This window comes from Carlito syrichta, unplaced genomic scaffold (assembly GCF_000164805.1).
Source record: "Carlito syrichta isolate Samal-C Ts95f unplaced genomic scaffold, Tarsius_syrichta-2.0.1 Scaffold142976, whole genome shotgun sequence".
Taxonomy (NCBI): Eukaryota; Metazoa; Chordata; class Mammalia; order Primates; family Tarsiidae; genus Carlito; species Carlito syrichta.
In genome coordinates this window covers 1-25,233 of record NW_007087072.1, presented here as the reverse complement: position 1 = coordinate 25,233, position 25,233 = coordinate 1, and the positions used below count along the sequence as shown (strand labels likewise).

The 25,233-nt window shown below is 52.5% G+C and overlaps 1 protein-coding gene across 9 annotated transcripts; it reads left to right on the top strand.

Annotated features, from left to right (window-relative positions):
* The first annotated feature begins 407 nt into the window (after positions 1-407).
* CDK11B (cyclin dependent kinase 11B) lies at positions 408-24,565 on the top strand. 9 transcript variants are annotated; one of them, XM_008050106.1, is made up of 21 exons: positions 454-546; positions 1,407-1,530; positions 1,603-1,649; positions 2,672-2,787; positions 3,719-3,846; positions 6,605-6,743; positions 13,354-13,490; positions 17,959-18,081; positions 19,027-19,122; positions 19,208-19,366; positions 19,795-19,860; positions 20,494-20,669; positions 21,513-21,603; positions 22,111-22,232; positions 22,454-22,559; positions 22,642-22,763; positions 22,959-23,066; positions 23,160-23,276; positions 23,451-23,599; positions 23,730-23,919; positions 23,992-24,565. In XM_008050106.1, exons 3-21 carry the CDS (start codon positions 1,641-1,643, stop codon positions 24,082-24,084), a joined length of 2,247 nt encoding a protein of 748 aa, XP_008048297.1. In that variant the 5' UTR covers positions 454-546; positions 1,407-1,530; positions 1,603-1,640; the 3' UTR covers positions 24,085-24,565. The 9 variants fall into 9 exon arrangements, with proteins under 9 accessions (XP_008048295.1, XP_021564257.1, XP_008048300.1 ...); XM_008050107.1 differs by having other exon boundaries at positions 464-546; positions 3,719-3,816; XM_008050104.1 differs by lacking the exon at positions 1,603-1,649 and having other exon boundaries at positions 408-546.
* The last annotated feature ends 668 nt before the right edge of the window (positions 24,566-25,233 follow it).

Below are 25,233 nucleotides of genomic sequence, written 5' to 3'. Positions count from 1 at the left end.
CACGGTCCGACACAGGCACAGGCCGCGCGGCACCCGAGGCGGCGAGCCGGCAGATGGGGCGCGCCCACCACCCGCCGGACGGGCGCGTCGGGGGCGAGGGGCCCGGGGCGGCGCGCGGCAAGAGGGGACAGGCTCTCCGCTTCGAGACCGAAAACCGCCGCGCGAAAAGGGGCCGCACCGCAGGTCACGCGTTCCGCGCAGGCGCTGCCCGAAGGGGGCGGGGCAGGGCGCCAAAAGCCATACTCGGTCCGCCCCGGACCTTGCGTCACCAGCTCGCGCCGAAGCCGGAAGTACCGCGCGGGCGCCTTCTCTTCTCGAGCTCTGAACTGGAGGCAACGGTGTATTTCGTCATCATCCCGCGCCGACGCAGGCAGTACCTCAGGGTACGCGCCGGTCGCGATTCTCGAGTTCTGGACCAAAGGTCACTGTGTGCGTCATCATCCCGCGCCGACGCAGGAAGTGGCGACGCTCCTCGCGCGCGCCGGCCGCTGTTTCTTCTTTGGCTCCGGGACCGGCGGTGGCGGCAGCGGCGGCGGCGGCGCAGGGGTGAGTGGCGGACGGGGCGGGACAGGCGGCGGGCGCGGCGAGAAGTGCGCACCCGGAGTCTCGAACCAAGCATGTCTCGGGTGGACGTGGGCCGGGGCGAGCGACGCTCAGACCCCCGGCCAGTCTCGTCCCGCGCGGAGCTACGAGAGGCGGAGGTGGCAGGCCCCGGAGCCCACCCCGCAGGACCGAGCCTCGGGTGTGCGGGGCTCTCCCGCGGAAGCAGGCCCGGCCCCGGGGCAGGGGCCTTGCTCGCGAGCACACCCCGGAGCGTCTACCGCCTGGCCTCGAGGGGCAGCCGTCCAGGGCGCCGGCCTCCGCCCAGGGTGTCCCCCTCGTAGGCTTTTGTGGCGGCGGCCGCGGTGCGTGACGAGGACTGGGTACCGCGCTAGCAGGCGTTTCCGGATGATCTTTAGTTCTCCAACCGTGCTGTCGTGTCGGTGGTGTTAGCTCATTTACAGAGGAGCAAACGGAGGTGAAGTGCGTTGTCCAGGACCACACAGAAGTGACGGAAAGGGGGTTTGATTCCAAGCACTCATTTTTCAGACTCCTTTTTTTTCTCCTTTTGTGTTGTAAGAGCCTGGGATCTCGCTCCATGGCCCATGCTGGAGTGCAGTGGCCATTCACGGGCGCGATCCTAGAGCAGTACAGCCTAAAACTCCTGGGTTCCAGCGATTCTCCTGCCTCAGTTTCCTGAGTAGCTAGAACTACAGGCGTGTGCCATGTGCGCCGTGAAGCCTACCGCCCTTAGCGGTTTATTCTAAGGTGCTCGAAAGTGATTAGGGTTAAGTTCAAAAACAGCAGCGCACCCCACCATAGCTTCCTGTGTCCTGATATAGGCTGACTTGTTTTTCTTTTTGCAGTGTTTTAACTCAAATGGGTGATGAAAAGGATTCTTGGAAAGTGAAAACTTTAGATGAAATTCTTCAGGAAAAGAAACGAAGGAAGGAACAAGAGGAGAAGGCAGAGATAAAACGCTTAAAAAATGTAAGCCATGTTTTTTAAGTAAGTGGTTTTCTTAAAGGCGATTTAATTTCTTTGCCCTCATTTTTCCATTAGAACAACGCTTCTTCGGTGAAGTTCTTTTGTACTTCCAAATGTCACAGGTGAGCCTAAAATAAAATCTATTCTAAAAATTAACAAAAACATTCAAGTACTCAGTTAACATTAAAGACAGATTGTTAACACACTAAAGCTGTGTCTAGATGAGCATACCTGAAGAATAAAATATTTTGAACCTAAAGTTATTAGTGCAATTGAACTAATTTTTCTTATTTCGTTATTAGTATATCTGTAATACTATTTTCAAGTATTTTTAGTGTAGTGAGAACTTTCTTTGAAATTAATATAAATGTTTTACTTCTTTCTTGGTTTGCATAATAATGTACTCAAAAAAGCTTTTTAGTAATTTGATCAGAGGCATTGGCAAAGTACATCCTCGGATAAGACTAGTAACAGATCATTTTGAAGTATTTATGAGTATAGGCATACCTTGCTTTATTGTGCTTCACAGATACTGTGTGGTTGGGGTTTTTTTTTTTTTTCTTTCCCTCTTTTTTCCAAATTGGAGGTTTATGGCAACCCAGTATTGAGCAAGTCTGTTGGAGTCATTTTTCCCACAGCATGTGCACATTTTTTTAGCAGTAAACTAATTTTTATTAAAGTGTGTCCACTGCTTATTTATACAGTGCTGTTGCACACTGAAGTATGGTTTCAACATAACATGTATACTGGGAAACCAAAATATTTGTGTGGCTCATTTATTGTGGTGGGACTAAACCTGGAATAGCTCCAAGGTATGCCTGTACCATATGAGGTGTTGTAAAATATTTGATGTGTAAAATATGGCTTGAGGCTCCTTTTTGGCTCATGTAAACAACTAACATACTTTGCATAGAGTCTAATGTACTTTGTCATATGTGCTGGTTTTAAATTTCTTGTCTCGGGTTTTGGTTAACAGAATTTTGATTTTAATATCATGGAATTTGAATGAAAGTGTTTTGTATTTCATAAAATTGGTTCACTCCGAGTGTATATAAAAGTTTCTTTTGAGATGTTGGCCAAGTTTGTTTATCATTAAAAATACTTTTATGTGTAAGGAAAATGACCTTTCTCTTTGCCTTCTTAGTCTGATGACCGGGACTCCAAGCGAGATTCCCTTGAAGAGGGGGAGCTGAGAGACCACCGCATGGAGATCACAATCAGGAACTCGCCGTACCGAAGAGAAGACTCCATGGAAGACCGGTGAGAGAATATGGAGGGAATACAAGGGCAGTGTGGGAAGTCACACTGGGACCGTGTACACAGTCTTGGCCTGGCTGGTCTTCCCCAGTGTTGCTTTGAGAAAGTGCATCATCGTGGCTTCAGGTTTAACCCATGGTTGCGATAGACCCTCGTGTGGTATCCATTGTCACTTCACCCCCCTTGCTCCACTTCCTGTGACCAGCTGAGTGACCATGTATTCCTTTCTCTGTGGCTAATTGTTAGTTAGGTCAGCACCATGTACATGATATATTTAAATGTTTGCCATATGTTGTAGTCATTGGTAAGATTTGCCATCCCAGATCTTGTACACGTGAACCAAGTAGGGTGCCTGATGGCACCTGAGAGAAGCTGCTTGTCAGAAGCTTTATGCTGTGACTTATGTGTTCTGACATGCCTTTCAGTGCCATCAGATACAGAAAGGAAATGGCCAGAAATGAGGATAGAATTGTTGTCCTGCAAAGCTCAGGGAGTGAATTTCCCATGATTTTGGTTACATAGAGGTCATTTGAAGACACTCTTTTGTGACCTTTTGAGATTATTAGGGCTGATACTTGCAGGATATTTTTAAACAGCTTTACTGAGGTATAAATGACATAAAAAGAGCAACTTATAGTTAAACCGTACAGTTTGATAGATTTGTATGCCCAGGAAACTATCACCACAATCAAGATAATGAGTCCCCTAAAAGTCCTCAGGGAGGCATTTTTGTTCTACTTTGCCACACTGACTTCTCATTTTTCATCTGAATCTTGGGGTGACTTAAGTTTGAGAATTAGTGTCCTTCTTTAAACAAGGGTTTAGGTTCTCCTTCCCACCTAAATCCTGCACTTTGCTGGGTTGGAGACACTTCGTAACACCCTTGTGCTTCTTTCCACTTTCTTAAGCACGGTGCTCTTGTATCTTATTTCAGAGGAGAGGAGGATGATTCTTTGGCCATCAAACCACCCCAGCAAATGTCTCGGAAAGAAAAAGCTCATCACAGGAAAGATGAAAAGAGAAAAGAGAAACGTAGGCATCGTAGCCATTCAACAGAAGGGGGTACAGAGTGTTTGTTTTCTTTAATGTCAGTGTGCAAGTGTGGTTGATTCTCTAGCTCATGGTCCACTGCTTTCCCAGAGCACAGAAGAAAAGGAAGAGAAACAAAATATTAGTTAGAAGTATGAATTTACTATAAATTATTCAGGATAGCTACTTTGTTTTTCTGCGGGTGTTTTTTTCTCCCCCATGGTATCATTTTGCAGTAATTTGTTTTCGTTTAAAATTATCTTAAGCCAGGCATGGTGGCTCATGTCTGTAATCCCAGCACTTTGGGAGGCAGAGGTGAGAGAATTGCCTGAACCCACAGATTTGAGACCAGCCTGAGCAACATGGCGAAACCTTGTCTCTACAATAAATCAAAAAATTAGCCGGCTATGGTGGCATGCACCTGTAGTTCCAACTACTTGGAAGGTTGAGATAGAAGGATCACCTGAGCCCAGCAGGTCGAGGCTGTGGTAGCTGTGAGCATGCCACTATATCCCAGCCTGGGCGACAGAGTGAGACTCCAACTCAAAAAATAAATACATAAAATAAAATGATCTTAATTCAACAAGCATACTAGGGAAACCACACCAAAAAATGGGTATTCATTCATTTCTCAATAATGGGTTTGTTGTGACTGGTGGTTTGGTCAAGGGGTTTTTTGTTTTTTTTTTTGGAGTCGAGTCTTACTCTGTCGCCCAGGCTGCAGTGCAGTGGCATGCTCACAGCCACTGAGCATCAATCTGCTGGGCCCACGTGATCCTTCTGCCTCAACCTTCCACGTCAATGGGTTTTTATGGATTTTAGGAAAACTAGACCTGGAGGCTGATTTAAATCTTATTATTATACATAAGATGATTAATGTAGTTTCATAATATGATATAGGAACCCACAAATAGCAAAGGTTCATTCTGTATTCTTTTGTTTTATTTTTGTTTTTGGTTTTTTTTGAGTTGGAGTCTCAGTCTGTCACCCAGGCTGGAGTGCAGTGGTATACTCACAGCCACCCCAGCGTCAACCTGCTGGACTCTGGTGATCCTTCCCCTCAGCCTTCCAAGTAGCTGGAACCACAGGCGTGTGCTACCATGTCCAGCTAATTTTTTATTTATTTGTTGTAGAGATAAGGTCTCACCAAGTTGCCCAGGCTGATCTCGAACCCGCAGGCCCAGGTAATCCACTCGCCTCGGCCTCCCAAAGTGCTGTGATTACAGGCTAAGCTACTGAGCCAGCCCCATTCTGTATTCTTTATGAATGGTGCTTTTTTAAAAATTATGAAATTAGGGCCAGGCATGGTGGTTCATGCCTGTAATTTCAATGCTTTCAGAGACTGATAGGGAAGGATCACTAGAGGCCAGTTTCAGACCAGTCTGGGCAACACAGTGAGACCTCATCCCTACAAAAAAAATTTTTGTTAATTAGCTGAGTGTGGTGGGGCCTGTAATCTCAGCTACTCAAGAGGCTGAGACAGAAGGATCATCTCAGCCCAGGAGTTTGAGGCTCAAGTGAGCTATGATTGTGTCACTGTACTCCATCTGGGTGACAGAGCAAGACCAAAAACCTATCTCTCAAAAATAAGTAAATAAATAAAATTATGGAACTAAGCTGGGCTCGGTGGCTCAGCCTGTAATCCCACGTCTTTGGGAGGCTGAGGTGAATGGATTGCCTGAGCCCGCGGGTTCGAGACCCGCCTGGACAACTTGGCGAGACCTCGTCTCTACGATAAATCAAAAAAATTAGCCGGGCATAGTAGCGTGTGCCTGTAGTTCCAGCTACTTGGAAGGCTGAGCCGGAAGGATCACCGGAGCCCAGCAGGTCGAGGCTGCGGCGGCCACTGCACTCCAGTCTGGGCGACAGAGTGAGACTCCAACTCAAAAAAAAAAAAATTATGGAACTAGCTTTTTTTTTTTCCCCCTTGAGTTGGAATCTCACTCTGTCGCCTAGGGTGGAGTGCAATGGCACACTCATGGCCACCCCAGCATCAACCTGCTGGGCTCCGGCAATCCTTCTGCCTCAGCCTTCCAAGTAGCCGGAACTATAGGTGCCCACTACCACATCTGACTAATTTTTTATTTATTGTGGAGATGTCTTACCGGCGAGATCACTGGGCTGGTCTTGCCGCAGGCTCAGGCAATCCACCTGCCTTGGCCACCCAAAGTGCCGGGATTACAGGCTGAGCCACCGAGCCCGGCTAGAACTAACTTATTTTAATTGTAGTTCATTCAGTATAGAAGACTTAAAATAGAAAATGAAAATCACAATTCTCTTATTCAGTCATAATCACATTGTTTTGGGTGTTTTTCTTTTATAATTTGATGTTTACTGCCTAAATTTTAATCTTCTGGTTTTTTTATTTAACATAAAATCATGCTTAAAAGTTATTTAAGCCGGGCTCGGTGGCTCAGCCTGTAATCCCGCGCCTTTGGGAGGCTGAGGTGAGTGGATTGCCTGAGCTCGCGGGTTCAAGACCCGCCTGGGCAGTGAGACCTCATCTCTACAATAAATCAAAAAATCAGCTGGGTGTGGTAGCACATGCCTGTAATTCCAGCTACTTGGAAGGCTGAGGTGGAAGGATTGCCGGAGCCTGGCAGGTCGAGGCTGCGGTGGGCGGGAGCGGCCACTGCACTCCAGTCTGGGCGACAGAGTGAGACTCCAACTCAAAAAAAAAAAAAAAAAAGTTATTTAACTATTTCTTCTCCTCTTTACTTGATTTAATTTAATTTTCAAGTTAGATTTTTGGAAGTGAATTCTTTGGATGACATTTCTTATTTCTCATTAGGGAAGCACGCTAGAGTGAAAGAAAAAGAAAGGGAGCACGAACGTCGGAAACGACATCGAGAAGAACAGGACAAAGCTCGCAGGGAATGGGAAAGACAGAAGAGGAGAGAGATGGCAAGGGAGCATTCCAGGAGGGAGAGGTGAGAGGGCTGGAGTTGTCAAGGCTTGAATGCAGAGTTTGTGGCACATAGCGTCCCATCAGGGCAATGAAAGAACAGCAAGAACTGGATAGTGGAAAGCAGATTTGGTGCAGAAATGCTGTGTGGGCTGGGGCGTGGCCCAGGAGATGTGGGCTGTTCCGCCAAGACAATAGTCGGTAGGGGGGAGGGTCAGAAATGGGTGTAAATTGATTGAGAGAAGATAATGAAGGAATCAGAAGCCTGTGTGTCAGATTCCTCTCAGGGAAGACTGGTGGGAGGTGATCCGGAGCCAGTCTGACTCCTGCCAAAGATCCCGGGTCAGTGTGAATGGTCAGGAGGAGGCCATGCTGCGGGAATAAGCTGGAGGTCTGAAATGGGAGCTCCCCCATGAGGAAATGAAGTCTGAGGTCAGACATAGAACATGGAGATGGCGAGGAAGGCACGGTGGGGAGAACGATCTTCTCAGACCTGTATGCTGAGTGCAGTGAAGGAGAAAACCTGGTACTTCTGGGCCTGGGCCATCGGCATGGGGGGAGGAGCTTCCTCTGGGAGAGGGTCTGCACATGTGTTCAGCAGCGTGCTGTATTTAAGTGACATTATCTCACAGTGTCAGCCTGTCCTTGTACATGAGTTCAGACACAGTGTACAAGAGCTGTCTGGTGGGGGTGATGCATCACCTGTTCACTTAGGAGGTATTTACTGAGCATCTGTTCCGTATCCAGCCCTTTTCTGGGTTGTCAAGGCCAGGCAGACTCAAGAAATAAACTACTTAGGTTTCTTTGGGTCACATAAGAAACAGACTCTGGTCCTTTCAAGCTACAGAAAAGAATAATAAGGATCTCAGGATGCTTGGAACATTCTGGAAACTGGAACAACACACTCCTTGGTGCAAGCCTCCCAGTGCCTCTTTGGAAGCTCAGAGTCCCAAGAAAACATCAGTATAGCCCCAAATCTGTTCTCTGTGACCCAGGTAAAGGACCTGCAGATCAGGTGTGAGCAGGCCACCCCTGCATATGGAGGTCATGTTCACAGAAAGCTCAGGAGCCAACCTACTGCCAGGAAAGAAAACTCTGAAGTGGAACGACCTTACCCATCAGCACAGGGAGGGAGGAGCTTCCTCTGGGGGTGGTAGGGTCTGCATGTGTGTTCACAGCATGTTGTGTTTAAGCTGTGGTAAAGAGTGGTATTATCTCACAGGATGTCAGCCTGTCGTCCATGTGTTTGAGTTCAGAAACAGCTGTTGACCACCCCAGCAACCAGGGTCGAATGTCCAGTGTGTACAGAGGCTGTGAGGGGAACACATTCCCTCTGGTGTGAGGGGTGCAGGAGGTGCTGAGGTCTCTTGGGGGTAAGCAAAGCTCTAAGCATCCAAGTTCCTCTAAGTATGAAACATCCGTGTTTGTCTTCCAAGCCTTGTGCCAGACATGGAGTGTGAGGAGGTGCCCCGGGACAGAAGTGGAGGTTGGTAGATGACATGTGGGCTTCCGTGTTTTTCTGAAAGGTGAAGGCAGAAGGAAGGAACAAAAGGTGTCTGTTGGACGGGCTTCTGGTAGAGCAGGATACATTTGCCCAGTCTAGAGCTGTGTGTGGTAGCACGTGCCTATAGTCCCAGCTGTTTGGGTGACTGAGGTGAGAGGATTGCTTGACCCGGGAGTTTGAGATGTGTTGAGCTATGATCACGCCACTGCATTCCAGCCTGGGTGACAAAATGAGACCTTGTCTCTTAAAAGACCCACCAGAGGATAGTCTGAAGTATAGTTATGCCTGAAAATGTGCTGGACTGAATAGGAACAGTGAGAATCCAACCTTGCAGTCTGAGAGCTGCTTCCTTTTCTGCCTCTGCCCCTGGCTTGGTGAGCAAAGAGTTTGCAGAACAGGGCAGGCCATGGGGACCCATGGCCTTTCTGCTGCCTTGGAGAGGGTCACTCGGTCTGGTGTGATGGGTGATGCCCTTGCCCACCAACATTGTCAGGGGAAGGCCAAAGGATCATCCAGAATTAGCTGCAGTTGTAGTTGCAGACCGGCATGTTCTGGCCAAGGATGTGCAGCAGAGACTGGAGGGAGTGCAAGCCACCGCACCCTTCTGACCAGTCCTGAGGCTGTGCCATCAGGACAAGGCCCAGCAGAAAGTAGTGACCGCCACAGATTCACGTCCCAGAAAGTAATGACTGTCACAGCTTCAAATGTGCCCCTCCGTCCACACACAGATCTTTTAGCAGAGGAGCCTTCCTGTGGCTCAGGGTATTTGAGCCCAATGTCTTTCCAGTGTTGGCTGATCGCTAAGCCATGCAGGTGCAGTGGGTGTCCCTAGAAAGCCATGCCTGGAAAGTAAGCATATGGGCGATAGCAGCAGCAGCAGCCATGTTCTATAAGGGAGCTAGATTTCAGACTTAGACCAGACAGGTTACCAAACAAACAGCAGCACCTGTGGGGGTATGCAGACTTGCTGCCATTTATTTAATATTTCTTTTTTTTTAAATTTTAATCAATATTTTTTATTATGGTTTTGTGGGGTACAGTTAAGGGTTAGGTGTACAGTTACGTTTCGTTCAGGCATCCTGTTGATAAGAGGTGTTTCCCCATCCCCAGACAGATATTTGCTACTGTTAATCCCACCCCCCTCCCCCCCATATTTAATATTTCTTACAAATAAATATTAGAGTGTTGCCCATACTGAGGAAGAAAGTCATTGATAGAAGCTGTCTCTGAGCGTGCCAGGTTTGTAACTCAGTAAAGACACGGAGACGAGGAACTCGAAGATGGAGTCGCAAAGTCCGTCCTGGCCGGGCGCGGCGGCTCAAGCCTGTAACCCCAGCACTCTGGGCGGCCGAGGCGAGAGGGTTGCCTGAGCCCACGGGTTCGAGACCTGCCTGGGCAACTTGGCGAGACCTCGTGTCTGCAATAAATCAAAAAATTAGGTGTGGCAGTGAGCGCCTGTGGTTCTGGCTACTCGGAAGGCTGAGGCAGAAGGATCACTGGAGCCCAGTGGTTCAACACTGGTGTGGCCGTGAGCACGACACTGCACTCCAGCCTGGGCGATGGAGGGAGACCCCATCTCAAGAAAACGAAAAAGGAAGTATCCATTCCAGGCCGGGTACGGTGGTTCAAGCCTGTAATCCCAGCACTTTGGGAGGCCTCGGCGAGAGGATTGTCTGAGTCCAGGGGATCGAGACCAGCCTGGGCAACTTGGTGATACCTCGTCTCTCTAATAAATCACAAATTAGGTGGGCGTGGTGGCACACGCCTGTAACTCCAGCTACTTGGAAGACTAAAGTGGAAGGATCGCCTGAGCCCAGTAGGTCGAGGCTGCCGTGGCCATGAGCGTGCCACTGCACTCCAGCCTGGGTGTCAGGAGTGAGACCTGTGGAGCATCTCTCGTACCAACATACATGTAAGGGGAGTCCCAGGAGATGAAGGGTATACAATAATGACTGAAAACTTCCCAAGTTTTATTTTTTAAAAAGTGTACGTAGCCGAGAATCTCAGTGAATCTCAAGTCGGATCAATACAAAGTCACATAGTCAAACTGGTGACAGCTGAGAGGCAGTCCTGACAGTTGGCAGGGAAGGACCCTCACGTGCGAAGGGAGTATCAGCACAACTAGTAGTCAGCTGCTCATCTGTGCTGGAGGCCAGAGGCCAGACTAAGAGGGGTTGTCAGCCAGGAATTGCACACCAGCAGAATGTTTTCACAGAAGCGAGAGGGAAATCAAGCCAGTCCCTAAGAAGCAAGGCCAGGCTCGGTGGCTTAGCATCTGTTCCCAGCCCTTTGGGAGGCTGAGGTGAGTAGATCGCCTGAGCTGGTGGGTTTGAGACTCACCCGGGCAACTTGGTGAGACCTCATCTCTACAATAAACCAAACATTAGCCGGGCATGGTAGCTGTGCCTGTAGCTCGGGCTACCTGGAAGGCTGAGGCGGAAGGATCGCCGGAGCCCAGCAGGTCGAGGCTGCACTCCAGCCTGGGCGACAGAGTGAGACTTCAACTCAGAAAAACAAAAAAAAAGCAAAGGCAGGTGGAATTCATCTTTAGCAAGACCTGCATTAAAGGAAGGCCTTGAGGCAGAAAGGAAGTGACACCAGATAGTACCTTGGGTCACAGGAGGGAAACAGAACTGCAAATGGCAAGTGTGCAGGTTGACACCAGATATTTTGTGAATATGCTGCAAGACTTTTGATTATGTAAAATAATTACACTGTTGTCATGCGTATGTAATACATGGACTGCACAAAGGAGAAGGGAGGGAGTGGAACTGTTACAGCAAAGCTTCTGTATTTCACTGGAATTAAGTTATGTTATGATGCGTATTACAATGCCTAGAGCACCCCTGGAAATAACTTTTTAGGCCAGGCTTGGTGGCTCACACCTGTAATCCCAACAATTTAGGAGACCGAGGCAGGATTGCTTGATCCCAGGAGATTGAGACAAGCCTGGGCAACATGAGGAGACCTCATCTCTACAATAAATCAAAAAATTTAGCCAGGCTTGACGGCACATGCCTATAGTCCCAGCAACTCAGGAGGCTGAGGTGGAAGGATTGCCTGAACCCAGGAAACACTCCAGCATGGATAACAGAGTAAGACCCTTGACCCCCGCACCCCCCCCAAAAAAAGAAGAAAATAGGCCAGGTGTGGTGGCTCAACCTATAATCCCAGCACTTTGGGAGACCGAGGCAAGAGGATTGCCTGAGCCTGGGGATTCAGGACCAGCCTGGGCAACTTGGTGAGACCACGTCTCTACAATAAATTTTAAAAAATAAGCCAGGCATAGTAGCACACACCTGTAGTTCCAGCAACTTGGAAGGCCGAGGAAGAAGGATTTCCTGAGCCCAGCAGGTCAAGACTGTGGTGGCGGTGAGTGTGCCACTGCACTCCAGCCTGGGCAACAGAGTGAGACTCTTGGGAGGCTAAAGTGGAAAGATCACCTGCGCCCAGCAGGTCGATGCTGTGGTGGCTGTGAACGTGCCACTCTACTCCAGCCAGGGTGATGGAGTGTAACTCTGATAAAAATAAACAAACAAAAAACAACAGAAAGAAACCTGGAGAAATCCTCAAATGTTAAGAAGTTTTACAGCATATGTCTAAATAGCCCATGGCTCAAAGGAATCATTATAAGGAAAATAGAAAATATTTTGAATGAAATTAAAAGGTATTAGATTTTAGGGTTGCAGCTAAGGCAGGGCTTAGCATGAGCACCTGGGTCAGAAAAGGGGGTTGTCATGTTAGCAACCGAGGATTTTGCACGAAGAAGCTAGAAAAAAGAACAGACTTAACGCAAAGCACACAGAACAAACGTCCAGAAGATCTACAGGAGACAGCAAGCAGCTTGCTGGGAGCCATGGGCTTGTGGGTGTCCACAGGCGTGTGCTGGGTGAGGATACAGTTCAGGACTGGCTAATGGCAATGACTGCACGATTTCATACATTCACTAAAAACTGCTGGATTCGGTGGTTCAGCTTTATATGTCAAGTTTTCCTTTTTTTATTTTGAAGTAGCTTTGAACCTATAATTGCAGAACGGTGCCGAGATGCCCAGAACTCTGCATCCAGCTTCCTTCAGCATGAGCGCTGACGGTGGTCAACAGTGGCTCGCTGCCATTACCCAGACTACAGGCCTCCATTTTACTGTTGTTTACACATGTTCCTTTTTCTGTATGTAATGAGGCTTTTTAAAAAAACATTTGTTGGCCGGGCTCGGTGGATCAAACTATAATCCCAGCTCTTTGGGAGGCTGAGGTGAGTGGATTGCCTGAGGCTGCGGGTTTGAGACCCGCCTGGGCAACTTGGTGAAACCTCATAAATCAAAAATTAGCTGAGCGTGGTGGCACACGCCAGTAGTTCCAGTTACTTAGGAGGCTTAGGTGGAATGATCACTGGAGCCCAGCAGTTCAAGGCTGCGGTGGCTGGAAGCGGCCACTGCACTCCAGTCTGGGTGACAGTGAGACTCCAACTCAAAAAAAAAAAAAGTTTGTTTTTCAGGTTGTATTTAGATTTAACTCTCTGTGGGAACATGAGAACTAAATTAGCTCAGTCTCGTCAGTCTTTGCTATTTAGCCACCTACCGTTGCAGCCGGCTGTGCACATGCGTCCCTGGTGTCTGAGTTGCACGTGATGCCTGCCCCTGTGGAGGCCTGCTTCTGTGCCTGCTCGAACACATCCATGCTCACATGGGTGGAAAATGGTCTGGGGCGTCCATCTGCCCAGGCAGTGCGCTGAGGAGGGGTCAGCACCGGGCTGTGGCCCCTCCCCATCTTTCCTTGCAGGTTTTTCTGCCCTTGTTTATAGCTTTTACAAATTTATCTCACGATTAGTTAAGGTTTAACTTGCGTTCTCACCATCGGGGAAGTCTTGAGGTATTTTGTAGAGCTGCTAGACAGAGGCATGCTGAACTTGGTGGGTGTCTGTTCCGAGGGTCACCCCGCCGCACAGTCATCGTCTCCTGCTGTGTTGGGGGAACAGTGCTCCCAGAAGGTATGCATGTATGTCTTCTGCTTTTTAAAAAAAACCCTTTAAGGATTGATCTACACAGGCCGTTTATAAATTTGAGCTGAAAGCGTGGGGTTGAGAAGAAAGTTTCCTGGGTCGGGGAAGATGACGGTGTGTGCCTCCTCCAGGGACCGCCTAGAACAGCTGGAACGAAAGCGAGAGCGAGAGCGCAAGATGCGGGAGCAGCAGAAGGAGCAGCGGGAGCAGAAGGAGCGGGAACGGCGGGCCGAGGAGCGGCGCAAAGAGCGCGAGGCCCGCCGGGAAGGTACCCGGGAGACTGGCCTCCTCCTCCCTTCTGCAGGGGCTGCTCCCGAATGGGAGATTAGCAGTGCCGCAGCTTAGCACACTGGGCCTGCCCTTCGTGAGTGCATGTGCTGCACCATGGGTGTCCACGCCTGGCAGAACTGACAGCAGTGAGGAGGGCCTGGACAGGGACCGAGCAGGGACAGGGCAGAGGGAGGCCTGTCTGCTTGCATCTGGGAGCAGGGACAGGCAGCCAGGCCAGTCACCCAGCAGAGGTATGTGGTGTGATGCGTCTGCTGCCACCAGTCACCAGGCATGTACTTTATGAGGTGGGCTCTTGGCTTCTGTGTTTTCTTGACCCCTTCATTTTTGTTCCAGCTTTTTGAAATTGTGGTAAAGGACATGTACCATGAAATCTACCACCTTAACCATTTTAAGTACACAGCACAGTGGTATTAAGCACTTTTATGACGTTGTACAGCCATCCCCACCACCTATCTCCAGGACTGTCTTCCTCTTGCAAAACCGGAACTCTGTCCTCTTCAGACTGCAGCTCCCCATGACTCCAGGCCCCCACTGTTCCCCAGCCTGTGTATTTGACCATGCTTGGAACCTTGTGGGAGCGGAGGCATCATGCATTTGTGTCTTGTGACCAGCTGCTTCCACTCAGCCCGAGGACCTTGGTCCTTGTAGTGTCTTCCTGTCCTTCCTTCTAGGCTGACTGTGAGACCCTCGTTTCTGTCCTTTGCTGTTTTCTACATTATTACTTTATCCTCCGTTGCCATCTTCTTTTGCGTGTAGTAGATTTTTTTTTTTTTTGAGTTGGAGTCTCACTCTGTCGCCCAGACTGGAGTGCAGTGGCCGCTCCCGGCCACCGCAGCCTCGACCTGCTGGGCTCCGGCAATCCTTCCGCCTCAGCCTTCCGAGTAGCCGGAATTACAGACATGCGCTACCACGCCCGGCTGATTTTTTGATTTATTGTAGAGATGAGGTCTCACTGCCCAGGCGGGTCTCGAACCCGCGGACTCAGGCAATCCACTCACCTCAGCCTCCCAAAGGCGCGGGATGACAGGTTGAGCCACCGAGCCCGGCTTGTAGTAGATTTTTTGCAGTGAGATACTTACATTCCTTTCTTGTGTACCTGTTATAGCTTCTTTGTGACTGCTAATTTGAATTTATACCAGTTTAACTTCAACAGGGTGTGGGAATTCTGCTCCTCTAACAGCTTGTCCCACCCTTGTCAATTACATCTTTATACAAGCACATGGTTTGCCCATAAACATAAAAGGATTCATATTTACTGTGTTAGCCTATTATGTACAAAATAAAAGAGTTAATAACCATACTAACTTTATAGCTAATTGGTACTTTTTATACTGTATTAGTTTTTTAAGTCCCTGGGCCATGCACAGTGGCTCATGCCTGTAATCCCAGCTCTTTGGGAGGTGGAGGCGAGAAGATTGCCTGAGCTCAGGGGTTCAGGAACCAGCCTGGACAACTCTCTATAATAAGTCAAAAAATTAGCCAGGCATGGTGACATGTGCCTCCAGTTCCAGCTACTTGGGAGGCTGAGGCAGAAGGATTACCTGAGCCCAGCAGGTCGAGGCTGCAAAGGCCATGAGCATGCTACCACATTCCAACCTGGATGACAGAGTGAGACTCAGGTTCAAAAAAAAAAAAAGTGGAATTGTAAGACATTACGAAAATACTAGCGTTTGAATTGCCTATATATTTACCTTCCTTGACAAGTTGCTGTCTGATGTGCTTTCATTGCACCCTACAGCTTCCTTGAGCATTTTTCAAAGGGTAGGTCTCGTGGTAAGGCACTCCCTCTGAGAATTTCTAAAATCCTCCCTCACATTTGAAGGTCAGTGTGCTGGACAGTATGCTCTTGGTTGTCAGGTGGTTTTTTTTTTTTTTTTTTTCCTTTTAGCACTCTGAGTCTGCAGCCCACCGTCTCTGGCCTCCAAAGTTTCTGATTAGAAATCTACTGAGGCTGGGCTCGGTGGCTCAACCTGTAATCCCGTGCCTTAGGCTGAGGTGAGTGGATTGCCTGAACCCGCGGGTTCGAGACCCGCCTGGGCAACTTGGCGAGACCTCATCTCTACAATAAATCAAAAATGAGCCGGGCATGGTAGCGCGCGCCTGTTGTTCCAGCTACTTGGAAGGCTGAGGCGGAAGGATTGCCGGAGCCCAGCAGGTTGAGGCTACAGTAGCCAGGAGCAGCCACTGCACTCCAGTCTGGGTGACAGAGTGAGACTCCAACTCAGAAAAAAAAAAAAAAGAAAGAAATCTACTGAGGCCAGGCTCGGTGGCTCAGCCTGTAATCTCAGCACTTTGGGAGGCCGAGGTGAGTGAATTGCCTGAGCCCGCGGGTTCAAGATCCCCCTGGACAACTTGGCGAGACTTCATCTCTACAATAAATCAAAAAATAGCCGGATGTGGTAGCGCACACCTGTAGTTCCAGCTACTTGGAAGGCTGAGGCAGAAGGATTGCCGGAACCCAGCAGGTCAAGGCTGCAGTGGCTGGGAGCGGCCACTGAACTCCAGTCTGGGTGACAGAGTGAGACTCCAACTCAAAAAATAAAAAAATTAAAAAGAAATAAATCTACTGACTGAGGGTCCCTCAGTGTGACAAGTTGCTTCTCTCTTGCTTTTAAGATTCTCCTTGTATTTGGCTTTAGACTCCTTGACTGTGTGTCTCAGTGTGGGTCTCTGAGTTCATTCTACTTGGAGTTGATTGAACGTCTTAATGTTTATATTTGTGCCTTTCATTGCATTTCTTCAGATATTCTCTCTGCCCCTTTCTCTTCTCCCTACGGGACTCCCACGTTGGGTAGGTTAGTTTGTCTAGTCGGTCTTTTTTTCTTTCTGTTTCTCAGACTCACTTATTCCCTGTGTCCAGTCTTCAAGTTCACTGAGTCTTTATTCTTCCTGCTCGATTCTGCCTTTGAATCCCTCTAGTGGACTTTTTATTTCAGTTATTGTACTTTTTGGCCCTAGAGTTTCCCTTTGGCTTCTTCCTTGATTTTCTCTGTTGATTTTTCTGTTTTGTTCCCACAGAGTTTTCTTGAATTTCTCCATGTCTTCCTTAGTTCTTTGAGTACCTTTAAGACGGTGTTTGAAGGTCTTTCTCTAAGAAATCTGCCATCGGGTATTTTTTCACGGACAGTGTCTGTTGGGTTTTTTTTTTTTTCCTTTTAATGGGACTTACTTCCTTGTTTTGTGTGTGTGTGTTGTGCTATTTTTGTCAAAAATTGGGCATTTAATATCATAGTGTCTCTCCCAGATCCTCAGGGTTTGCTGTTGTGTTGTTTTGATTGTTGGTGGCTGTCTCTGTGCCTGAAAACAGCCTGGGGTATGAACTTCACAGTGTTTTCTGAGCCTGCACCTTTCCCAGGGCGTGTGCAGTTACATTCTAATTTCCTGTACATCCACCTGTTTTTGAATGTCCTGGTCCTTGAACGTCTGACTCCCAAAAGGGATAAAAGAGAATAATGAAAGGAGAGGAGCCCTGCTTGTTAGTAGCTGCCTTGGAGCAACTTTGGCAGGGAGTGGGGGCAGGCAGCAGCCGTGGCCACTGCCTGTCATTTACTCCTCTGTGATCATAGCCCAGGCACCTGTGTTGGGAGGACAGGATCTTTTTCTCCTCCCTGGGTCTGGCCGGCTGTGTGAGCTGCTCAGGATGGTGAGCACAGCTGCCTGCCACCGGTGGGGATGGGTAGCTGCTGCCATGCTGTGCGGTCAAGCTGGCTGGAGGTAACGACCGCTGACCATCCAGATTTCCCTTGCAAGTTAAGAACCTGACTAGGGCCAGGCTCGGTGACTCGGTCTGTAATCCCAGCACTTTGGGAGGCCAAGGTGAGTGGATTGCCTGAGCCCGCGGGTTCGAGACCAGCCCAGGCAACTTGGCGAGACCTCGTCTCTACAATAAAATAAAAATAGCCGGGCGTGGTAGCGCGCGTCTGTAATTCCAGCTACTCGGAAGGCTGAGGCGGAAGGATCGCTGGAGCCCAGCAGGTCGCTGCTGGGGGGCCGTGAGCGTGCATGCCACTGTACTCCAGCCTGGACAAAGGAGTGAATCTCCAACTCAAAAATAAAAAAAGAACCTGACCAGATGCCAGAGCTCCACAGTACTTGCCTAAGACTGATTCTGCCAATGCAATTGTTGTCTAGGTGGGGAGGCCGGTTCCTGGTGCTTCCTCCTCCATCTTCCCAGAATCTTCTCCCGTCCTTTCCTTTTTGGCCAATGAAGATCAGTCTAGAAGGTCCACCTGGGTCCTCGGGGCCAGCTCACGGCCTCCAGGTGGGAACTTTTTCTCCCTGGGCTTCTTGGCCTCTGACCCTGATGCTGTTGGCACCGTGTCTGCACTGTGGGTGTCTGCCCAGGTGTGGGTGTGGGAGATGAGAGGCAGCTGTGCCCAGGGTGGGCCCTTGTTGGAAAGACAGCATTGCCAGTGCTATGTCCCGCTCTGTCCTGTGTGCGCCAGTGTCTGCACATCACCGAACAATGAGAGAGGACTACAGTGACAAGATAAAAGCCAGCCACTGGAGCCGTAGTCCACTGCGGCCGCCCAGAGAGCGCTTTGATCTCGGAGACACCCGGAAGTCAGGTGAGCCCAGGCCAGTGCCCGCTCAGAGGCCAGCACAGTGCGGGTCTTTTCGGGGGATTTAGCGTCCTTTTTTGTTGTTGCTGAGTTGGAGTCTTACTCTGTTGCCCAGACTGGAGTGCAGTGGCACACTCCCGGCTACCACAGCCTCAACCTGCTGGGCTCAGGCGATCCCTCTGCCTCAGCCTTTCGAGTAGCTGGACCTACAGGCACACGCTACCATGCCCGGCTAGTTTATTTATTTATTTTAGAGACAAGGTCTCACCATGTTGCCTGGGCTGGTCTTGAACCTGCAGGCTCAGGCAATCCTCTCACCTCGGCCTCTGAAAGTGCTGGGATTACAGGCCACCGCACCCAGCCTAGCATACATTTAAAAATTAATTTCAGGAAAGCCCAGCTAAGTAATTTTGTCTTCATAATAAAATGACATGCGGGGCCAGGCTCGGTGGCTCAGCCTGTAATTCCAGCACTTTGGGAGACCAAGGCAAGTGGATTGCCTGTGCCCGCGGGTTCAAGACCATCCCAGGCAACTTGGCGAGACCTCGTCTCTACAATAAGTCAAAAATTAGCCGGGTGCAGTAGTGCACGCCTATAGTTCCAGCTACCTGGAAGACTGAGACAGAAAGATCGCCAGAGCCCAGCAGGTGGATGCTGTGATGGCTTGAATGTGCTACTGCACTCTAACCTGGGTGACGGAGTGAGACTCCAACTCCCAAAAAAATGTGGGCTGAAGCACTGTCCATGAGGAACAGAGTTGTTAACACCTGTGTTTATCAGGTGAGAGATATATGACTGGTCCTGTTAGGAGTCACTCTTCCAGTCACATGAATGTGGATGAATTCTTTTTTATACAAAATGTTTACCATTGTGTGAAGGGCACCATCTGATTGTGGGGTGGTGGTATCTTAACATCTCCCCATATTTACCTTTCATGCTTTGTTTCATAAGTTAAAGAAGAGAAGATGGAAGAACGCGACCTGCTGTCCGATTTACAGGACATCAGTGACAGTGAGAGGAAAACCAGCTCAGCTGAGTCCTCATCAGGTACCCAGGCTTGCCCGGTGAGGCCCTGACCTTGCTGCCCAGGGAAGGCCAGACCTTGCCTCCTGATGCCGCTGTCTTCCCACAGCAGAATCAGGGTCGGGCTCTGAGGAGGAAGAGGAGGAAGAGGAGGAGGAGGAGGGCAGCACCAGTGAAGAGTCGGAGGAGGAGGAGGAAGAGGAGGAGGAGGAAGAGGAGGAGGAAGAGACCGGGAGCAACTCCGAGGAGGCATCTGAACAGTCTGCGGGTGAGGAGACCATGGGGCCCAATGATTCCAGTGTGATGGTGGAAGCATTCTGTGTCTACTGTGGAGTCGCCAGAAACTGGAGTAACACTGTGAAGTCTCACTTAAGCTTTCCCAGCAGAAGAGCCGTACCGTTGGGGACTACGGGAGACCCCAGAGCTCTGTGTTGTTTTCTTTATAGAGACAAGGTTTCACCATGTTACCCAGGCTAGTCTCAAACTCCTGGGCTCGTGCAGTCCTTCCATCTTGGCCCCCCAGTGTGTTGGGACTACAGGTGTGAGCGCTGCCTCTGGCCCCAGATTTTCTTAGAAGGTGCCATGCTTTCCCCAAGTGGGGCCAGGCTTGCCTTCTGCTTGTGATGGAGCCTGGTGGTTCCTAGAGCACCACCCAGCCCAGTGCTGATCTGAGCAGACGCCTGTTTCCTTTTGCAGAGGAAGTGAGTGAAGAAGAAATGAGTGAAGACGAAGAGCGAGAGGATGAAAACCGCCTCCTGGCTGGTAAGAGGCTCCCCCGAGCAGCGCGCCCTCCTCGCCTTCCTGTGGTGCTGCCTGTGCCCGTGCGGCAGGCCAGACCGCCAGGCACGTGACGCCTGGAAAACTGCCGTGAGCTCTTGTTCTGGCCGAGGCTGAGGCCGGCGAGCCAGGAGGCACGTGCCTTCCCGAGAAGTCCGCCACTGGCTGTTCACAGCACCTGCTGGCTGGCGTTCCGGAGCGCAGGGTGGCATTAGCTGGAGGGTGGCCTTCTGAGCACCCCACCGCTGCTCAGACACTGGGGGAGCTGGGAAGTCCCAGCCCGGGTCTAGCCCTCAGAACAGGAGGGTAAATGACAGGGCCTCTGGAGTCTTGGGGCACAGGTCCCAAGAGAGGGGACTTGGGGTGGCCTCTGGGAGGTGGCAAAACCATGGTAATGTGAACTTCAGGCATGCTCGCCTGCTCCGCTGCCCCAGCATCTGGGTCTGTGACTCTCTCAGCCAAGCCCGCCAAGCCTTTCGAGCTCAACACCCCTGTCACCGCACCTTGTGAGGAGGTGTCCCAGCAAGACACGGCCTCTCCGCAAGCTCACAGCCCTGGAGCCGGAGACCTGAGACCCTTGCCCAGCCCGGGTTCCTTCCTGAGGTTCAGCTTCTCTAGTTCCAGAGTCACGATTTGACCGAGATTCCGGTGAAAGTGAAGAAGGGGAAGAAGAAGTGGGTGAGGGGACCCCGCAGAGCAGCGCCCTGACCGAGGGGGACTACGTGCCTGACTCCCCAGCCTTGTCGCCCATCGAGCTCAAGCAGGAGCTGCCCAAGTACTTGCCGGCCCTGCAGGTCAGGCCCCGCCCCCTGGCTCAGCATTGGTGCTTGCCACCTGAGGGGGTTGCTGGGGGGCTCCCCTGGGCAGCAGAGACTGGCGTGGCCTCCTGCGATTCCCTGGCCATGCTCCTTGCACATGACAGCACTGAGCAGGCAGGGGGCACCCCCAGGACCCCTTGCAGTGAGGACGGCAGATGGCCAGGGCCACCCTGTCTTCCCTAGACCTGTCCTTCTCTGCAGGGCCGTGTCCCTCCACTCGGCCCCTCCATGGGTGGGTCAGTGGACATCAAGGCCTTCTCATCACCAGCCACTGTGCAGGGGGTCAGAGGGAAGCCGTGGGAGTCAGTGCAGACACACGTGGCTGCAGACTTCCAGTTCAAGAAAGCGTCAGTATGCGAAGGGCACCCCTGGGAGGGCGCAGGGTCCTCTCTGGCCCACATGGCAGCTTTGTCCCCTGCCCACACTCGGCACTTCGGAGCAACACAGGTCTGCTCGGGGGCCACCCAGGGATGATGATGGCCCTGGCCCCAGGGTACCCAGGGAAGGCGGCACAAGCGCAGGGTTGTCCTGTTGTGTGCAGTGGGCGGTACCTGTCCTCAGTGTCATCTTAGTGCCATGAGCAGGCACGTGCTGAGGTTCACAGAGATACTTGAGACAGGCTTTTGTTGTATCTTGTGATAAGGTGGCATGTGGTCATGACGGAATCAGAACAGAGCTGCCCCTGACCCTCCTGCGCACACTCCGTGCCCACCCGCCACTGAACTCAGCAGGTGGTGCTGGGTTCCTCCCCTGTGGGGATTTGCTATGGGCCTGGCCAGTGTCCCTCCTGCAGACATGTCTGCTGGTGCTTCCTCCCAGGGCTGCCGGAGTGTGGAGGAGTTCCAGTGCCTGAACAGGATCGAGGAAGGCACCTATGGGGTGGTGTACAGAGCAAAGGACAAGAAGACAGGTGGGTGTCGGGCTGGGGCGGACCCTTGAGAGGAAGAGAGGTGGCCAGGGCCCTGTGGCCCAGAGAGCCTCTGGCCTCACCTGTGCAGCTGTTTGGAGGCTGAATGCCTCGGCATCCGTAGAACCCAGAGAGAGCCTACCCCTGGGCAGTGGTGCTCCACATACTAGGTTCCACAGGGGCCGTGGCCAGGGCAGCTGACGGGAGCTCTGGTCAGTGGGTGGCCCCCCTGTGTGCCCCATGCTGCCTGTGCATCAGTCCCGAGAGGCCAGATCTGGAGACATCTGAGCAGCTCTGTACCCTGGTGGTGGGTGCGTGTTTCTGGCGTGTGGGCCTGTGAACTTGGTGGTCACATGGAAGGGAGGAACAGGGGCATGCGCACACGTCAGGGCTGCAGCCAGCCCTCTTGGCACGCAGGCCCCTGTGCCGTCCCAAAGCTCTGAACAGAGGCCGGGTCCCCATGAGATGCAGATAGTTCACGTGGGGCCTGTTGCTCCTGCCTCCTGACAGATGAGATTGTGGCTCTGAAGCGGCTGAAGATGGAGAAGGAGAAGGAGGGCTTCCCCATCACGTCGCTGCGCGAGATCAACACCATTCTCAAGGCCCAGCACCCCAACATTGTCACCGTCAGGGTGAGCCCGCCCGCCCATCCACATGCCGGCGGCCCAGAAAGCTCCTCGGTGCAGGACGTGCATTCCTGGGGATGCAGAAGCAAGCGAGGCCTCCCGGAGTGTCCCTGTGGCCTTCCAGTCCCGGGCCCCACTCCGGGGCAGGGCTTCCCGGGAGAGCCCAGCTGCGGGGCAGGCTGGGGCGGGCCTGGGGACGAGCCCGGCAGCTGTGGCCGTCCCTGCAGGAGATCGTGGTGGGCAGCAACATGGACAAGATCTACATCGTGATGAACTACGTGGAGCACGACCTCAAAAGCCTCATGGAGACCATGAAGCAGCCCTTCCTGCCAGGTGAGGGCTGGCCCAGGGCCTGTGGGCGTCGCTGGGGCTGCGGCTGCGGGGTGAGCGTGCATGTGAGCCGTGTCCCCCTTAGGTGAGGTGAAGACCCTGATGATCCAGCTGCTGCGAGGGGTGAAGCACCTGCATGACAACTGGATCCTGCACCGAGACCTCAAGACCTCCAACCTGCTGCTTAGCCACGCCGGCATCCTCAAGGCAGGCGCCTTGGCCCGCCCTGCCCATGGCCCTCTGGCCCGTGCACACCTCCGGCCCCCAGCTGCTGGCCCTCGGGCTCCACTACAGTCCCAGCTCCCGGCTCAGGCCCCTCAGGCCCCGCCCATGACCCACAGCCCCTGCCTGCCCCGGCCCTCGGCCCCAGTCCACAGCCCCTGGCTCGTCCTCTTCCGGCAGGTGGGCGACTTTGGGCTCGCGCGGGAGTACGGATCTCCTCTGAAGGCCTACACCCCGGTCGTGGTGACCCTGTGGTACCGGGCCCCGGAGCTCCTCTTGGGTGCCAAGGTAGGTCCAGGAGCCTGAGAGCCTCACCACCCCAGGCAGCCTTCTGCAGACACGTGACCCTGTTCTCCTGAGCCACATCTCTTGGCCTCCTAGGAGTACTCCACGGCTGTGGACATGTGGTCGGTGGGTTGCATCTTCGGGGAGCTGCTGACCCAGAAGCCCCTATTCCCCGGGAAGTCGGAGATTGACCAGATCAACAAAGTGTTTAAGGTGGGTCTGGGGCCTGACTGTGGGTTCCTCTGTGGGTGGGGCTTCCTCCTGCAGTTGCCTGCAGGCCTGGGAGGAATGGGGTGGGGGCCACGGTGTGGCCTCTTGGTGGCTTGCGTTCTAAGCGTTGTGGACCCTTCTCTGCAGGGCTGGCTTTTAGACTTTCCTGTCCTTTAGGACCTGGGGACCCCCAGTGAGAAGATCTGGCCTGGCTACAATGACCTGCCAGCAGTCAAGAAGATGGCCTTCAGCGAGTATCCCTACAACAATCTGCGCAAGCGCTTTGGGGCCCTGCTTTCAGACCAGGGGTTCGACCTCATGAACAAGTGAGCCCACGGCACGGGGCCAGGTGGCTGTAGCCCCAGCCGCCCCTCCCAGACCACTCCAGCCTGGGCACCCCAGCCCCGCCACGCCCCCAGCGCCCCTCAGCTCTGGTGCCACGGCCTGTTTCCCCAGGTTCCTGACCTACTTCCCCGGGAGGAGGATCAGCGCTGAGGACGGCCTAAAGCACGAGTATTTCCGCGAGACGCCCCTGCCCATCGATCCCGCCATGTTCCCCACGTGGCCTGCCAAGAGCGAGCAGCAGAGGGTGAAGCGCGGAACCAGCCCGCGGCCCCCCGAGGGCGGCCTGGGCTACAGCCAGCTGGTGAGGCCTGCGCGTGGGGATGCCCTGGGCGGGCCACCGGGCAGGGTCCTTATGGCGCCCGGCTCTCCTCAGGGTGACGATGACTTGAAGGAGACCGGCTTCCACCTCACGACCACCAACCAGGGGGCCTCGGCTGCAGGCCCTGGCTTCAGCCTGAAGTTCTGAAGATCACAGTGGCCGCAGGCCAGCCCACGCCCCGGGGGGATTCGCCCAACTGCAGACTGCTGTGGCTGCTGGAGCTGTCTTGAGCCTCTCAGCTCCTCGTCGTTGTTCTGTTTTGTTTTTTGTTATTTTGGTTTGTAAATTTGTTGAATGAAATCACATGTCCTTGTTGTGGAAGAACAGGCTGAAACCAGACACGCCCCACGTGTCCAGCAAGGAGAGAGCATGTCTGGTGCGCCCCGCGCACGTGTGCGTGGGCAGGCCGAGATTTGGGAAGGAGCTAGGGGGTCTTTAATTTTCAGACTGGAGACCCGGTTCTGCGCTGGACAGGCGATGCCTTCCTGCTGTCACCCGGATGTCCAGACCAGCTCTGTCCCCACTGACAGGCCCAGACCTGGAAACAGCAGCCTCAGGTTCAGTGGGCTATTTTTATATATGAGGTTGTTTCAAGTTTTCAAATGGAATAAAATATTCTTGGAGGAAAGCTCTGGTATGTCCTTTCAGAGGCTACGCAGGGACACCTAGAGAGCATCGGGTCACTCATTTCCTGACCCCACGTGGGGGGTTCTTGGTCTGCGGGACGCCTGCCCGAGACAGCAGAAGAGGGTCTCCTCTGGCCAGGCTGAGGCCCCCTCCTTCCTGGTCCAGCCTAGCTCTCTCCTTCAGGAAGCCCTCCTTGCTGTCATCTTCCAGCAAATCCCAGATGGAGCCTCCGGGCTCCCCTTGCGTCGCCCCAGCACCTGGGCCTCACCGCGTCCGCTCTATCAGCGGCCGCCTTGGCAGAGCCTCCTCACGCCAGCAACCCCGTGGAGGCATGGGTGTCCTGCCGCAGGCCCCCAGACAGTCCGACGGGCCGGGCCCGCCTCTGCCCGCTGTCCCCGGCTGCCCGGCGCCCCCAAGAAAGGGCGCAGAGGCGTCAGAGAGAAAGCGCTTTATCGGGCCGGGCTCAGCCCCGCACACGCACGCGCCAGGAGAAGGTGGTGAGCACGCGCTGGTGGCGGCGCACCACACACGTGTAGGTGCCCTCGTTCACGGCGTTGGCGACGATGCTCAGGCGCGCCTCGCCCAAGGCCAGGTAGCCGGGGTAGGAGAACTCCAGGGGCTCTCGGTCCTTGTACCAGCTGCGGGCACGCGGCGTCACGTGGCGCAGCC